The sequence below is a fragment of the Hylaeus anthracinus genome, unplaced genomic scaffold, assembly GCF_026225885.1.
Source record: "Hylaeus anthracinus isolate JK02 unplaced genomic scaffold, UHH_iyHylAnth1.0_haploid 11982, whole genome shotgun sequence".
NCBI classification, from domain to species: Eukaryota; Metazoa; Arthropoda; class Insecta; order Hymenoptera; family Colletidae; genus Hylaeus; species Hylaeus anthracinus.
The window spans coordinates 8,053,582-8,072,538 of record NW_026534330.1 but is presented as its reverse complement, the minus strand read 5'-3'; the positions used below and the strand labels follow the sequence as shown (position 1 = coordinate 8,072,538).

Sequence of the window (18,957 nt, the reverse complement as noted above, 5' to 3'; positions counted from 1 at the left end):
CTTCTCAAGCAATTTATTTAACCTCTCAAAGAAATAAAACTACACGGTTGAAAATTGTATAGCTTATTTTACACTACATTAGCTGCTTTCATCCGGTTTAATATAGTGCAAATTTTGACCGCTAAAGTCACGTGAATTCTTCACGAGGTTGGCGACATGACTCGTTATTTCTTTCCTCGATTCAAAATGGAAATGTTTACTCGCTTCTTACGAGATTCTTCTTCCACGACGACAGAGAGATTGCAGTTCCGTCGAAGTGCAATTACGCACTCGCCGCTTTCCGTGCACTCGGGTGCACGCGAAATTACGTTTGAATATTTCTAGCTCGGTCACGAAAGGAAAAATTAGTATCGGGAGAGCGTAATTTTATCGCAGCTGCGATACCCGCGCGATAAAGGTCGTCGTCGGCCAGTTTCGAACATCGAGCGTTTTGTTACACGCAAGTTGGTAGCTGCAAGTGCTTGAAAAGGCGTTCAACTCTCATCAGGCTGAGTACAGAAAGGTTTTGCATTCTTCGCGCGAACTTCCTACCGTACGGGAAGTGCTTCCAAATTGGTGCAGTAGTTAGGGTCAAGAACAAGACCAACGCGGCGAAGTTTGCCGATGTAAGCGCCGCTGTCGACTGAAAATATGCTATTATGTAAAAGAGGGCAGCTTTGTGTTGTCACTTTTCGCAAATTTGCTCTATTCAATTCTGGAACGAACAATTGTACCGTCCCGGATAGTCATTTATTTAGTGACTGGTTATAACTTCTTTAAATACTAAAATGTAGTCTTTATCCATCTATGGGTTTCATAACGTATACAATCATTATTCCAAATTTAATTACTAGGAAAAAACAGTTCTATAATTGTAAAAGAAATAGAAAGAATAAATAAGTGAAATTTTATATCTTTTTATATAAAATTCTATAAATTTCTCTCTACTGTATCATTCCAAACATTGGCATAAATACGTTAAACAAAATACATAGTAATAAATACTGCAGCACAAATTTTCAAATCAAATATGCGCCGTGTTGCTTTATTTATTTTCGGCGAGCAGAAACTGATGGGAATCAATGGAAAATATGAATGAGTGTGAGATTCATGAGAAAATTATAATCCAGTCCTCATCGGTAACGTAACGTTGTTAATCATTTTTCGACGATAAAATACACGAAGCAAGGAATGGTGCACGAGCGGAATAATGTATACGATTTTATAATTTAATTTAAAATTAATAGTAGATTTTTCAGTGTGTTCACAAGGACAACATACTTTGTACTTAAGTTAATTAATGCTTTGTGCTTGACGAACTACGATGGGTTCCACTTTATGTACAACTTCTGGTTGGAATTATGATAGAAATGCATCATAATTTAGGTCGGAGTAGGTTATTAATAGAAATAGCGTTAATGTACATTCATAATTAATTTTATATTTCTATTTGTTATTCTATGTAAATATGAAGTCTGCCCTCGCTTGCATTGTGACTCTGGAGGATTATCTATTGAAGCGAGTACATCATCATGAGATATAGGAAATACTATATTTTTGCGCTTGGGTTGCTTACAATAGACCTACGTAAACCTGAAAAACATGGTTGCAGCCCATTGTACCTTTTTCGTTCTTTTGGAGCCCTTCGTACATTTATTCGCGAGATAAGTCCCGGAGGGTCGATAACAACCTAACTGATCAAGCGTATCGAAAATACAATTCCCTACAGATGTTATAAAAAATACAATAATTAGTTGAGGACAGTCAAAAATACATAAAAAAAAATTGAATTATAAAATGATTACATATGTCTGTTCAAAAATTTCTTAACCATAATATTGGCCCATATATTATTGAAAATCACTTTCATCAATTTCTATCTCGTAATAGACTTTTATTTTGAAGTTCTACATTGACAAAAAATTTCCTCTAAGTGCTCCAAAGTATTCTATAATAGAATGTCAGATACTGGAGGACAAAAATATTCTGCAAAACCTTTCTTCTTTACTCTGTATTTATTTTTTCATTTCGTTCAATTCAAATAAACATCAAAATAGATTTTAAAAGTCTACAAGTTCCACATCTCTGCCTCAAACTTTTATCGAATTTTTCACTTCAAATTCATACAACATGTTTTCCCTATTTCTATCCGTGGAGTGCTGTAACACATTCTGTTACGGATTTTTTGGCCACAACATATGCATAATCTGCTATTTCTATCTCGAATGTATGCATCACCTATAGCTTAGTCGTATAACTACGTCGTGTACAGGCACCGACGAGTTGCGTTACATGTATATTGACTTTCCTGTCATGTGCAACACACCCAAAAGAGCCCATTCCTATTTGCACCTCGGGTTCTTTGATGGAAATTTTAGCTTGCGGCGAAAGTCCTTCTAGATCTTTTCCTCGATTTACCGATTCTGTTTCTGGAACAGTTTCCGTGTCGCCATTCGAGCTGCTGGAACGTTTAGAGACCCCAGAGGTATTTTAAACATACTTCCAAAATGACATAGAATATATACATTTTGAGAATATTTTCTTTCCCTTTTTACAGTAATAAAGTGTTTCAGTTTTCTATTATAATAATTAACGTGGAATTATTGTGGAGTCCTGTAACTCACTCATTATTATGAAATATACATAAACCAAATAATAATAATGATTGATTGAATTTGAATATAAAAGTTCTATGAATTATTGACTTAGAAATAATTTCCAGTAAAATTACAGCTTTGATTGTGCCAGAGCTGAAAGTAAATTACAGTCCTCATTAAAGTTCAGTATTCCGTCTTTTCAATATGCCTCTATTCGGTCTGCTGCTGATAAGAGTATAAAACTGGCCATTAAAAATACAAAAGAGCCGTCGAATAAGTGAACATCCAGAGATAAAACTCTGATTGTTTATGCAGTCATATAATGTTCCGATATTTTACAAAACTGAAAATGAAATTTCTGAGAAGAAAATGCCTGCTTCTCCTAACTCAAATCTATATTTTCTTCAGCTCGAGGGGTAAGTTCTATCAAACCCCAAGTATAGTTATCCTAATATTATCCGTTTTAATTACAACGTTGAAATAGAGACCAATATTATAATTATCATTCCCGGTTTTATTTTGAATTTTGGCATATCCACTTTCTATTTTCACTGATACCTTCCTCTATAGAGTTAGACAACTATTGGATTCTATGACATCACCCACCTCAGTTAGGAACCAAGGTGGAAGTTTGATAAACTGCACCCTGAGGTCCTAGCAGGTTGAATCTGCTTATTACCCAGTCTTCACTAGAATTTATCATCCATTGAAAGTTTCCCTATCCAACTCCTATCCCGAAGTCCTGGGTTCGATTAGTCTGGAATTATCTCTCAACTCGAAAAAGCAAAGTTACGTATCATCGGGTTGCTGGTACCCTCAGAAGGGTAACTCATCCTGCTGAGGGAGTTCCTGAAGAACAATCACGAAGATTTCAACACAAGTTCACGAGGAGAGGATTCCAAGTGGATCGTATAACAATTTACTATTTGGATAAGATATTAAGGACATAATCGTTTGTCAGGATCTGTCAGGCGGTGCTGTTTGAAAATCGTATGTAACTTGGACTTAAACTTAAGTGAATCCATGTAACTCAGGCCTACTTGGATCGATGATTTGTCTCTTGTGAGCTTTTATGAGTTTAGTTGAGCCTAGTGATACTTGTATGTTACGGTGGCAATCTGTATTTATTTGTAATCAAATCTGTGTAATTCAGATTCAATTGCAACTTAAACTACTTTCATTTTCCTATGTCCTTAGCCTGATCAAGCGATATTCATCTGTTATAATACTTCTTAAATTTATGTATGTAGTCAAACTTTAATTTTTCTCACGTCGTAAGTCTTCCCAAATGGCTTGACAAGTTACCAAATCTATGTAACCAGGTTCAACTGCGACAGAATCTGTTTCCATTGCTCCTGTGTCCTAACATTTATCTAAATGTTACTTTTACGATATACCCTGTATCCACGTGAACTCTATTCTTACTATTTACATGGCACGAGAGAACTGTAAATAACACACGAAGTACGAGCAATAACTCGGTCGAAGCACGCGGAAACGGCTTTAGCCAAATAAATCGGGCAAAATCAATGGCCCTTGGCAAGGCGAATCGTGTCCATTCGTCACGTGACACGCAAGCACCATTTTTACGTACACATCGAGGCAACCTCGTCGCCTGATTCTCGTCTCGGTGTTTTCCTTATGGCTCTAGGGACAATATTGCTTGACATCTATCTGTCTCCAGTATTCATTTTTCATAACATTCCTCGATTCACGTGATTCTTGAATACGATCCTCAAAGATTGTAAACGAAATCGATCTGCAATTCCTTAGGGACCTTATGAAGGATTTCTCGAAATGGCTTTAGGACGTTGTTTGTTAATGAGAAAATACTCCTAACAGGGTAGTCATGGTGCTCCCATAAAGGACATCACCTATTATGTTTAATCGCTATCATGTGTATATTCATTTGATATTAAACTAACGTATGTATTCTATTTGTGTTTTTTTATATAAAAATTTTAAAATACTTTTTGAAAATTCATTGTTATTGATACAATCAACTTTTAGCATCCCTTGTCGAGTAAATCCAATTTTAAAATTATTAGTATCATCACTCTACTAAAAGGACATTCTTTATTATTATTTTAATCCATATGTAAGTAAGATCAAAGTTAGAAGTACACTGGTAAGAACAGCACAGTAAAAATAACACTTAAGCTTATATGTTAATGAGTTGAAATTGCAAAATAACCATTTCAGCTAAGCCTTATCTATTTTACCTGCTGTAAAGACGTCAGAGCAATTGAATAAAATTTAGTTAGTATTATTAATCGAACCTCCAATAATTTGAAGTAAATTTAGACATATTGTGAGAAATACTCGTCCATGTCAATACTTATTTCCTGTTTCTCTTTCTTAAATGTTTAAACTCGTCTGTAGAAGTAAATATGTAAATTACGTAAATTAGCATGTGAATAACATAGAAGTAAACGGTATTTAGACCACGATTATTCAGATTTCCCGATGAGCCGAACGTTTTGCATCATATTAACATACAGCAAAGTCGCCGTAATCAAAAGATCTCGCGGATTGGTGACTTAGTTCGTTGAACCAATACAATGGCTTCCGATTGCAACCCAATACCCACGTGGCAGATATATTCCGTCGACATTTGCATGGAACAATATTATTCTACCCTCAAAATCGCTAACTGGCTCATTGGCATGCAAACGCGGCTACGAACGGTTGCGGTTCAGCCGGTCGTAATACCCCTAAACGTTAGCCAGAATTAAGATAATTTATACTTTTCAAGCCACATAAATTCACGTGATCAACTGCGGCGAAGATCGTTCATCAGTAACGGAATTATCATTATTGTCGCGTACAAACAATACGCGATATTTCTCGTGTAATTATTTCTACAATGGATCCATTTTCCCATATTATTACAATTCTACATTTACTATAGAAATTTCATACGAAATTTAATAACAAATTAATTTCAGAAAATTTGATATCGATTGTAAATGTTTGCGTTGAAAAGTTCCATTAATAGTTCGATATTCATGAAATTTGTATTTTGAATAAGGTTAGAGAATTTTGTCGATATTTATTTTAAAGGATTCCATTTTGCACCTGGACAAAGTTGGGAATATTATTTAAGATACTGTCGATAATTAAGCAGACAACGAATGTAAGTACGAAGGATGTTCAATAGTCATCGAGGAATATGCTCGAATTCGCATGGAAAGACCGAAAGTATCGTATTCAACGCTATCGACTCGGACTGGCGCGCATTGTTTTGCTCTTCTCGTTCGGTTTTCAACCCGGAAAGAACGCTTAATGGGCGGCGCACACCCGACAGGCGAACGGTCTCTAATTAATGAATACTCGACGAAGCTGCCGTAATTAACGACGTTAACGCTGTCGGTGAATGCTATCGAAACTGGCACGAAATTCTTTTTCCAGATGCAAAACCATGAGTGCATCTTGTGGAGTACCTTGGCACACATCTTTCCTCTCTAATGTTTATTTTGGCTTGAATTCAAAAGTGATTTGAGTCAGGAAATGCAAGTTTTACGTGGAGATTGTTTACTGAACAAATACATAAATATAAAAATAGACCTTGCGACTTAGGAGATTTCTAATTTGGATATTTACTGCTGACAAGGAAGATGTGTTAGAGAATTTGTGAATATTGCAAGAACATTTTCGCTTAGATTAAATATTATGAAAGACTGTACTGTATAACGAATTTAATTTACTCAGTGTATGAATAATTCGTTTTATGGTGGTTTTAATACTTACAATTGAACAATTTAATGTAGTTGCCTAGATTACGTGTTTATTTATTTTAAACACACACGTAATTTAAGATTTATATGTACTTAAAACAAATAACATTCAGAAGAAAACGTTATATTAAAATATATCAAATCGACAATCTTAAAATTCCTCATTCAGGTGTTTTAAACATGTGCATATGGATTAAGAATGTTATTCACCATTTTCATTCATACAGGTATCAAATTACTTTTTCATCCCAGCAAACTTAATCTCCTGTATATTAGTTCATTGCGATACACCATGCTTGACATGCTTTAGACAACAGTAAAACCATTATACTTATGCTAACTCAGCGTTATATTAAAATTCCCTCGCGTATGATAATCCACTTATTATTAAATTTCACATTGCTTATCGTTAATGTAATCTTCAGATATGCAATTTACATCTTTATATAGATGTTAATATCCTCTGTTTGTACTGCATCGTAATAACCTTTTTGTTACGTTACAGTTTTATATACACATATCTATAGACATTTATTATTTCTCATTCTCATATCTAAAGTAAATTAACCTTTACAGATTTCGAAAATGACCCAATGCTAAGAATCGCAAATCCTTGTGTCGAAACTAAATCTTCGATACAAGTCTTTCGCCTGAAACTAATATTTCGCTGCTAGGGAATTGTTCGACATCGTCCTTCATCCCTAGTATCGTCGGTTTTTATTTGGATCCAGCACGTTCAGCATAATCCACGCGCCCATAGGTCTTCTGCGAGAATCAAAGATTAATATTGCCCCGGTATCAGTGCTCTCTCGCATGTTTCACTTCACACATGCTTTCCCGCGCAAGTAGGATTTGCATATAGATTAGGGCGTCCGCGGGACACGGGAAATAGAAACGTGGCGCGGCTATCAATGCGAGCCATTCGACGATTTTGGCTCGATTTCAAGCGAGCGCGAGGACGAACGTATTTCGCACACTCGTATTTCCTTCTGTCCCAACCTATCGCGTGACAACAGAGAGGTTTCGACCTCGTGGAACGCTCGTACCCTCGTGTGAAACCTGTGCCATCCACGAAGTGCTCGAGCAATCGTCACGCTACCGAAAAAGAGTGATTTTTCATGCGAAAACAAATGAAAAATGTGGAATACAATGTGATCGTGGACACCCCGGTGATAGTCGGTTTACAAGTATTATTTACAGCTGTTGGTAGTGTGCTAAAAGGTGTTTCATAAGCGAGATAATTTGCACATGACTTCTCGATATTAGAATAATTATGTTAATATAGGAGGTTATGCTACTAGATTATTTCTTATTTTTTTATTTATTGGGTATAGATACTTGAGAAATGATACGTTGACCTCGTTTGTATCGACTTCAATTTACATGTACATAAAAATAATTTAGATTTCAGAGTACTAGTTATGAGCAATTGTTTTGGAATATCGTCTTCGTAGTTGTAAATTTGTATACTCTTCAATTATATACATTTTGGAATAAAATAAAAAAAATTGTTCTAAATTAATGAAAATTACAACCACGAGTATTCTACTCAGTGATTACATATTGTATTTAAAAATTATATATATTAACTTAAAAATTTTCAATTTATTATAGTTTACAAATGGTATTAATTAATTCATGTATTCACGAATGTCCAAAAATTAATTTCTTTCCATAATTTTCGAGAAATTAAATTAAATTTCATCAAAGCTCTGTGCTGTTGCACCAATCTATTGTTCAAATTGAATAGGATTTTATTTATAATTTATTTTTACAATTTTAGGAGGAATGAAATGAAATTCAAATAACAAAACCTCTTGTTGTCTAATCGAATATTATTTAATTGATCCGTGTAGAGGTATGGAAGAAATAATTCCTTCCATGTTTTTAACAATAAAATTCAATTCATGCAACATACAACAGCTTTGGAGGTTCAACTACTTATTTTATTGCTCTTCATAATTTACGAAAAATGAAATAAAAATGCAGTAGAAAATAGCTCTGGAGATTTAACTATTAACTGAGGTAGAAACACTTAAAACAAATTTCTTTTTATAACTTTTGAAGAGTAGAATAAAATTGGAACGAAAGACTGATACGCCTCTATACATTTTATTGTTAACATAAAACAATTCATTCCTGTTCGGTAATTGATTAAAGTGCCAAAGAAGACAATATTACTATTGACTTTTGATTTATTTCTGCTCGAAGACTAGCATCCCTTCGAATTTTGCCACGATTGCTGGGTCACCGTGTGCATGATAGGAACATCTCTTCCTGGCTAACCCGCCAATACTGCAAGAATTCGAACTGCCGTATCCGCATCAGTCACACGCTTCAGACACTGGCACCGTTCCAACGAATTATCCCGACACTTTGCAGCGTACCGACCCCCCGCGACATGCCGTATCATGTGTCAATGCAGCAAGGAGTTGTCGCCACTTTTCTACCGTTTCTTCTTCCGCTTTCGAGTCAACTGACGTGACTTTTCTCTCGTTACGGGGATTGTAAAGGGCCAGGAGAGCCCGCCGAACGTGACGGCTGAAACTCGATAGCGCGAAGAGCCAGTTCCTGGTATTACCGCATTCTAAAGTTAGCCAGTTTTGTTTCCCTTTTGTATAGTTTACACAGCGAAACCAGTACAACAGTTTCGCCATTAGATAATTCTCTGGTCTCGTTGTAACCGCGGATATTTGTACAGGGCTCGCGAAAGAACGATATCCGTGACCTCAGATGCGAATCGTTTCGATGTTTAGACGTAACAGGAGATTGCGAAAGCCCAAGAACGTTGCGGGACTCCGTTACGTGAATTCTATTTTATTTCTAGATAATTATATAATGGAATTATATCTTGAATATCGGTACGTGCATGGATGAATTAATATTCAATTTGAACCATAAGTATGTTTTTACTTTCAGAGTTCTTCTTTATTCCATGAATTTTAGTTTATTATATGGAAGTCGTAAAATGATATTATTGCTTAGATATCTGTACTTGTATTAATTAATTAATATATAGTCCAACCAATAAATGGCTGAATATGCACAGTTATTTCATTTTCATCTCCAAACGTTATAATAGGTACGTATGAATTATTAACGAAAATTGAAAACTGGTAATTAATACAACATCTTATATAATAACAAAAAAATGTTTCTTCATCAAAACATTTCTTCATTTCTACCATCTCTTATAACTTTGATCGTGCATTATGTTATGTTAATATAGAGTTATATCTGAATGAAAATTTATTTATGTTAAAGGACTCTTGATAAATCTCTTTTTATTCGAAATTTCTTCATGTACATAAAATTTAATTTGATTGTAACTGTATGTTAATGTAACACCGTATTTGAAGGAAACCATAATAGATGATCGAAATGGCACATGGTAATGAACCCTCTTAATGAAGAAACATCACTGGAAGCCAAGCCATTAATTAACTCGAGCATCATTGTTTCCAAGCACGTTTATTACCAAGATCCTATATGAGTATTTTGAAGTAATTGAAAATTGAAAATAGGATTGCAATTTTATACAGCTTATAGAATTATGAAAAACTTTAGAAAACATTACTTTATTTGAACAATCCTTATACAAATACAAAGTCTACAATTTCTAATGCTGTCTCAATATCTGAAAATACAGGGTGTACTGAAAAGAACAATATTCCAGAATAAATTGTGATGTTGTCGGTTTGCAAAACATAATAAATAATCGGTCGTAAAACGAATTGCTTCAACAAAAGAATATCTGTAGTAAACAATGGTTTACTGCAATATTTTATTATCGACTCCTCGACCAAGAGATTCATGACTAATTAAGACTACGAAGAACAATAAAGATGTTCAAGTGGAATCGAAACTTCTCAACATCTTTGAAGACTCTTGGAAACCCGTCTGGTTTCGAATACTATACGAAGCGATCCAAAAGTTTAGAGTCTTGAGTGTTTCCTATCTTTTCAAGACAGAGATTCGAACGCCCATTACCACTCGTGCCAAACTTTCAAAGCACGTTCAGTTCATTGAAGCGAAGACAAATTTCCATTGTTTATCCGTCACTACTATAACACAGTTGTCCTTATATTTATTTAAATGTTTGGTATATTTGAAACATTTATTGAAGTGTAATTTCTTATACGATGTTAGGACGATTTAACGTTTACGTTAAATACAAAATTTGATAGTATTTAACATTTTATAGCACTGATAAATTATTAAGTTTTGTATTTAAATCTTGCAAAAACTTTGGATACCAAAGTAAAATGAAATTCATGTTGAAAGTCGGATTACTTTTTCGAGCCTGACTTGATACTTTTGGCGATTTGTATAATTGAAGCTAGCGATGGACTACCCCTAAGAACTAGTTGAATTCAGTCGTATAATTGAGGCAGTTTGCAGAAGTTTGCGGTTTGGAACGTGTCCAGATAGGAGTTAGAAACTTGGAGCACCAAGGCCACGATTCAACCACAAATTCGTACGTCCTGAGCAAATAGCTTGTTTCGAACGATAGAAGGACCTATGTGTCGCAATCAAGGGAGCGGTTTGATGAAATGTGTCATCACCAATGTTTGTTTCTTGAGAGCTACGAAATTTCGAGGACTCGTTCCATACCGACTGCGCTGAAGATGACAGTTATTAAATATATTGAAACTTACAAATGATAGAAATTAAATTTCTGCTGGCTTCCTAATCAAGTTAAATAAATTATTTTAAACATTTCCATTTATAAATACCTAATTATCGTTCATAAATAAGCCATATTTCTTTATCTCCAGGCCACACATAAATATATAATTAAAATTATAAACTGAATGGTAAGCTTACTATTTTCAACGTTACTAAATTTCAAATTAAGCATTTGTGAATATTTTATTCTGGATAGCATGTTTTAATTCGCAATTTTTTGTTCTTTGTTGCAGGCGCTCCTGCAAGCGCACGACGTAGCTGGACACGAAGTTTACGGCGAAGAAGCCACTAGGGTAACGCCACCGCCTCTTCTTCCTTATCTGAACGGTGGTGACGATCTCGAGGGACAGAATGGTGATCTGGACCTCGAAAACGTAACGCGCGTAAGACTTGTCCAGTTCCAGAAAAACACCGATGAGCCAATGGTAAGATAATCGCAATAATGCCTCATTTATTAAAAAGGGAAATTAAGTATGCCAACCACTTACTTGTAATCATCTTTAGAATTACCAATATACAATTTGTTTAATTTACACTGTACCCTTAATTTTATATAATGTATTTAATTATTTACAATATCATTTCATTTCATAATTTTTATTCCGTTGAACTTATAATTACATCATAATTTAAATAGAAAAAAAACATTGTAGGTCGACAAATAGTTTTGAACTAATAATTGCAAAAATTTCAAGTATTTCTTTAAATTATTTTATTGAACACAACAAAGGATTATGTAGGATTGAGTAAAAAAATAGTTTTAAAATTCCTTTGTAGAATTCTGTAAAAACATTAAGAGAAATTTTCTCAGCTAATATCAAATAAAAGTAACCTACTGTTTTATTCTCATACACATTGAAAAGGAAACGTGTGAAAGCAATTTGTTTATTATATTAGCCTTTTCACTGGCACATAGCCACGTTATATTGCGTCAAAAACCATGTAGACTTTGATTAAAAAACTTCCCTACACCTCCAATATGTTTCACGGTATCATTATAGGGGTAAAACTTTCTAGGGTAGTTCTACCCCTTAAACTCGAATTCCCGCAGATAAGAAAATACGTGTTGTTTATTTTCTGGCTGATGTGCAAACTCACAGAGTTTTAGAAAAATTGATGTCGGGTATTTTGTCGATGTTCCTTATTAAAAGACGTGACTTCTCGGCGAAGAAATTATTGAGTTTACTACTTCAAATAACTTCATTTGTATAATGCTCCTTGAAGTTTCAGTAACGTTTATTCCTTCACTTTTCCAACTGAAGTTTATTTCTGTGTGTGCCTTCCTCTCGTGTTTTCCACGAGCAAAGAATATCCCACTGAATGATATAAAAATTCATAATGTAGCAAGAAATTGTTTGTCTGTTTACAGGGAATCACTTTAAAAATGAACGCAGATGGAAAGTGCGTGGTGGCACGAATTATGCACGGTGGCATGATACATAGACAAGCGACTCTTCACGTTGGTGACGAGATTAGAGAAATTAACGGGATATCAGTGGCCAATCAATCTATCAATGCCTTGCAAAAAATACTCGTGAGTATAGTTAATGATAGATGACGAACAGAGTGGTCACAAACTCGAAACAATTAAGCATAGATTCCTTTTTGGTTTCTTCCATTTTATTAATATTTTATGTTTTATGACTGAATTCTCTACAATCCATTTTGCTCAATCACTGTTAGAACATCAAGATCTAAACGTTAAGTTTGTGTATTTATATAAACACTGTCACACAAAATAACTAAGGGCAAGTCGCGAAAGAAATCTTTGAGACAACCTAATATATAAAAAATGTGAAATACAATTTGTTGATAGGAGCATTAGGTTTTGAGAAAATCGATTTTATGAGACACAAGTGTGTGTCTGCTTATTACTTGGTACTTCCACTTGTATGTAAAAAGCTTTACGTCGTTAAGAAATACGATTTCTGTTGCAGCGTGAAGCACGAGGATCAGTCACCTTCAAAATCGTGCCATCTTACAGGAGCGCGCCACCACCCTGTGAGGTACAAGTAAGCCCTAAACCCCAAACCCAATCCCAGAACCTCACTACAGTAACTAAAGTCACAACCGCGACAGTGTCAACGAGCACCAGCTCGGACGCTGCTGCAAGTAAGTCCGGGAAATCAGTGAAAACCTCTTCGGCTACGACGAGCAAGGAGAAGAGTAAGTCTAAGCCTTCGAAAAACAAAAGTGCCGCCTCTTCAACCGAGAGTACGCCCAGACGGCGGCTTAACCCGTTGTCGGCTCTCAGATCGCGGAAATCTTAAACGATAGGCTCTGATAGGTCACTGATAGGTCTTCACAGCTTTACTGACGCCCGTTTAAGTAGATATTAACATTGTTTTGTTGTTGGGTAGGCTTCAGCGTTCTTCTTCTTACCTTTGGAAGGTTAGAAATCATTTCTAGTGGTATTACGTTGCGTGGCACGTATACCAGTTTCAAAGATTAGTTAGTTTATGTGTTGAATATACAGTTGCGATTTTTGTAACGACAATAATCCTTATTGTTTGTTCTAAAGTGGGGGCTGTTGATATTTTCTTCTTGGAAGCTCTTTGACTGGTTTGGCAAACTTATTGATCAATTACTAGGAATAGTTGTAATACTGTTATAGAATAGAAGATGAAGTTTGAGGGTAGTTGTATTTGAGACAAATCAAGTTGGCGGTCATGCAAGAAAATTCTATGATTCGAAAATATTTAATGAATCTAAAGAGTGCGGTATGGTCATTTTCATTTTACTATTGCAATTGTTTCTCGAACTATGGAGGGTGCAAAAAAGGTGGAGGAGTTGTTTACTGCCGATGGTAATATGTAATTTTTTAAATTAATTATTTCCAGATTTTAGTGTCATTTTAACTTTTGTTAAGGCTTAGAAAACATTTTTATTCTACATATCTTGCTGGAAAATGTTATATATTCTTCTTTAATCATTTACAAAATGTTTCCAAAAAATTTAGTCACAGTAGTTCTTTATTTAGAATGTGGAAAAAACTGAATTCATTTCCACGAGTCATAGCCATTCGCATAATCTCTACAAATTATCATCCCACAAATTCAAGTTGTATTGAATTTCAACTCGAACAACCTTCTTGTATCTTCATTAATTTCAGAAACAATTGCATATGTATACTTAAAATAAATATACTGTAACGTTTTCGTAATAGCTGTAAATGAAAAATACAACATTGATAATCTAAATACTGATCAGTATAGAACATGGTTTTTACATTATATTCTGTTACACAAAATTCTGTCACTTAAAATCCTGATCTAAAAGAAAATTTAATTATTTGTCCATTATCTCGTTTAATATATTTTGTTCCAACATTAAAGATATATTGGAGAGTATTTACTAAGGGTTTTAGATAGGTGACCTAGTGCCAATGTACTTTTATTACTTTGAATATTCTGCATGCTTTCAAAGCAGCATATTGGATTTCTTGCCGCAATTCGGTTCTAGGATATATATAAAATTTCGTGCAGTATCTAGATTAGTAAGAAAAAAGTGATACTACATGCAAATATAACTCGAAAATGTAAATGTGTGCATTCTTTCGTTCTCGGGAAAAATTATTTTAATTACTTGAAAGTATTTACCTACTTAAAAAAAAAGTCTGTAGTTTAATCTTTCGTTTCCATTTAAATGGGACATTTTATGTTGTATTTTTTATTTAATTTCTGTCAAACAATTGTGTATTTTTTTAAATTTTAGTACATATTTCTATTATTTCTCAATCTGTATTAATTTTTTTCTTGCCATTGAATCTTGTACATAGTGCTTGCGTAGTCGAGTTGTATGAAAACCTACTTTTGATTTTATTTTTTACGAGATACATAGGATAACAATGTACAATTTATCAACAATGATATTAGCGTTGTTAGATCTAACAGAACGCACTGTGATCTACAAATCTGCTGAGATACGAGCTATATACTCATCTCGTTCGCTTTAAAATTTCGAAAGCATGTAGTATAAGTTAATAATAACGTTAAGAAAAAAATAGAGTGACCTCGAAATATTCTTCAGGCTTTTACTTATTACAAAAATGTATTGCCATAAGAAATTTATTTAAGAATTAATATTTTTCCTATCTTCAAGAGCGTGGACATTATTTGGATGATCCTTTGTAGATGCTTTTCTTTTCAATAACCAGACACGGTCTAACCAACCATATGGTAATATATTCATAGTCTCATAAACATATTTATCTCTATAATCTTTAAAACTTGCCAATTTTCTGAAACTTAATTATTTCTGTCTAGTTCCTGGTGTTCTACAATGATACTATACAATATACCCTAAACTTAGATAGAAAACTAAATTTTAAGCAAATTACACGAAAATGCTTCCTCGGAAAGTCACCGTTCCAAAAGACTAATTTCTCTAAAATGTTAGCCTAATTAGATCCTATTCGAATCTATAATTTAATCCTTACATGATTCTCCACGTACATACACTTTCCAAGACCTTCGGAGTGATCTAGTCGTCTTTTAATAAAGATCAAGAATGAAGTTTCGGTCGGTGATTAGGTCGCAGACGTTGGTAGATACGCTCGATTTCTCACGTGTAAACGATTCTCTAAGAACTTCTATCGCTTTCTATGCATCTACTCTTTTATTTGGGCGGTCGAGAGCGATTCGAACGTAATTGGATTGGAACTTTGGTAGTTGTCCTAATAGTTCTATGAAGTACACATAGTTTCACGCCAAGTTCTACGGTAGGTTTAGCGTAGAAGACGATTCGTACGGTAGCTTAGCGTGTACTTTGTGCGCTAGGATTCTTGATGTTTTGATTCAACGTGGAATATACCCGAGGTGTTGCGGTGTATAACGTAGTTAAACAATTAGGTAGTTCTTCGACGTGTCGATAGTTGAACTTGTAAGCACCAACTCCAAAGACCCCAATTTAAGATCCAAGTTTCAATTGTAAATTCTATCCCTGTTATCGTTCCAAGCTTCAACTGGGTCGTTATTGGACTGTACGTTTGGGATTGCTGTTCGCTTGTACAGGTGTCATCGACTAAAATATTATTTAAGGTTTCAGTGATAGGTGCTATTGTTAATGGAATTGCTGTGCTTTCGTATTTTGTATTTATCAAAAATATATATATATATCATAATATTATAATATAATTGTACTTTATAATATATGTTATAATATTTATATATATTTTATACAAATATGTAATTTATTAACAACGTAATATTAACCAGTTCCATTTGTTTATCCATTTAGTATATTTGCTGGTCCCTGTGTTTGTGATAATTTCTAGTTAGCAAACTTTGTAAGACTGCTTCATCAATTCTATATTTTAACAAGTAGCTACACTTTTTACTCATCGTCAGTCAGGTGCAGTCAATGTCATGTACAGTCTCATTGTTAGAGTAATGGCAGTAGAGTGAAAATATAAAGGAGACCGAGTGTCAATTAAGAATTTTTAGTTGAAACGTTTGATTTTGGCACTCAAACCCTTTTCAGAAATTTCTCTAAAAGTTTCTATAGAAATGAACTCATATTAGCATAATTGAACGATGCCAGAATCGCCAAAATCGATATTGTATTTAGGTTGTCTCTTTCCCACGACATTGCCCATGAAATGCTTTGGGAATTGACCATTAGACTATATAGATTAAAAGTAGTAAATGTAACTTAATCCCTAGAATTGAGGATACTTGGTCACGGAATAAAGTTGCCTAACTTGCATTGCACGGCAATCGTGCAGAATGTTTATTAATGGCGTGGATATAAAAATACAATTGACGATACAAATGATTTTTCGTTGCCCGCATATATTGGTCGTGTAGTCTTAGAAGAACTCTGTGTTACAATTTTGTAAGGTATTTCGATAGAATGCTGTCTGTTAGACTACATTGTATAAATTGTCTATAGAACTCTACGTTAATAGAAAACTATTAGACACAGATGACAGAAGGGATTGTTGGAACTCGGAAAATAATATGAATTCTTTGTCTATAATTTGTCCTTGCATTGTACTCATACTTTCCGCCCATTGAGGAAAGTTAACACTTGACTCCAAAAAAGTTATGTAATTGAAATAAAAGGTACGTTCAGAAGTCTTCAGCCTGTACTACGTACTACAGATTACGTTATCGAGATTTGGTTTTAATTCTCTCACTAACGTGAGTTTTCATACGATCCACCAAGAAACTTGCTAGGAAATACACTGAAAATCGCTACAACTTTTCACCATCCTCTATTATCAAGCTGATTTCTGTCTATGAAAGTCTGATGAAAGTCTTGTAGGCAAAATATAATTAGCCTATAGATTCTATCAATAATTTAGAGGATTAGAATCCCTTTCTAAACCCCATTTCCGTCCAGATGTCTGTGTAGCGACTTGAAACAGCCAATAACTTGGCGTCAGAATACAAAAAAAAAAAGTAATTATTCTGCAACAATTTCCACAATTGTTCGTTGCATCGTTCTTTGATTTGAACGATTCTGCGCGAGAGAACACTAATCCAGACGAGCAGGTTTGTTTTCCAGAATTGTCGTTTCAGCGGTAACAATTTCGTTATTACGTGACAATTTGTACCAATTGACGTACCTATTGGAAATTACTTGTTGACTGAACCTCATTGTTTCATCGGTATCGAATCCCCGTGGCTTCTGGTACCCCCTAATTATCCCAAAACGCGAAACGAGGGAACGGATGTGCTCGATGAATCGATAAGCATTACAAAACGATGGAATTGTATCGAATTTCGATTTACTGGAAATTGAATTGCTGAAAGAAACGAAACTAGGTCAACGCAGATAGTTTAAGCGAGAAATCCTTTAATTTTGATATCTTGGAAGATGAAAGTTCCACGGTTTCCTCAAGACAATGCTCAAAGGATGAAGCACCAATTTGTAAGCATTAGTGTAACCTTGTTGTGCGTTTTCGTTTACAATTGTAATTGTGTGCAGTATTGGTTCCTTACAATAACAATACTAATTCACATACTAATAAGAGAGCAAAAGTAACACAACACTTGAAGGAGGTTGTAATTGTCACAGTTGAAATTCAAGAATTTTTTTCTCTATTTGAATCCCAAACAAAATGGAATTTTACAGTATAAATATTAAACTTCATATATAAATTACTGTGTTATGATATATTTAAAAATGGCCAATAATTTGTTTGGTATGATTCAAATGAGACGTTCTCAAATTATATCTTAACCAAAAAATCTATATATTAAGTTCATTTCCTGAACTGTACAATTATTCTTTGTTTCGGATGAAAATATGTATATAAATCTTCTAAAAATTGTTTATTAAATGTTGGCTATGACAATTGCGTGTACCCCCTTCAAGTTGTCACATGACTATTTAAACTTGCATCTTTTTAAATCCAAGTTTTCCCACGACAAATGTGTACTCACTCAGGATTGTTTAACGCGGAATTATCGTTGAAGTGTTGTACAGACTATACAATATATATTTGAATTCTATAATAAATAATACAAACATCTATTGGAATGTTAATTAGCAAGATATGACAGTCTCGAATTAAGAAACTATTAAAGTTTAAGTCGATAGTTCGCTTGGTTCGCAAAGTAAATTTTATTCGACGATGAAGTATCAAATACTGGCAACGCCATAAATTCAGCAAAGAATAGACAGAGCGCGGAGCAAGATGCAGACTTCTGAAATTAAGCCAGCCACGATTTATTCGTGCCACTTCTACCTTACAAATGACTCTTTCAATTACTCGCTAACGAACTCCAAAGTGCCCATAGTTAATCGAATGCGATGCCTCGTCCCCATGATAAATGACGCGTACAGTAGGAAAGAGCCAAGCTTTCGTTTAGTAAAATCAGTCTGTATTCTGAAGTTAATCGGATGTTCAATTAAGCGTAGCCAATAGAAGAAGGTTTTCACGCGTTTCCCGACCGACCGACACACACACACACACACACACACACACACACACACACACACACACA

At 34.4% G+C, this 18,957-nt stretch overlaps 1 protein-coding gene across 10 annotated transcripts in view; it reads left to right on the top strand.

The window, feature by feature from the left end:
• Nucleotides 1-18,957, top strand: part of LOC128885914 (peripheral plasma membrane protein CASK) — a 244,341-nt gene that overhangs the window by 200,445 nt on the left and 24,939 nt on the right. For 6 of the 10 annotated variants that reach the window (XM_054140288.1, XM_054140285.1, XM_054140287.1 and 3 more), the window contains 3 exons: nt 11,236-11,427; nt 12,372-12,536; nt 12,940-13,014. In XM_054140288.1, the coding sequence (XP_053996263.1) occupies nt 11,236-11,427; nt 12,372-12,536; nt 12,940-13,014 (432 nt within the window). The remainder of the gene's footprint in view (nt 1-11,235; nt 11,428-12,371; nt 12,537-12,939; nt 13,015-18,957) is intronic. The other 4 variants (XM_054140286.1, XM_054140289.1, XM_054140291.1 and 1 more) reach the window with 1 other exon arrangement.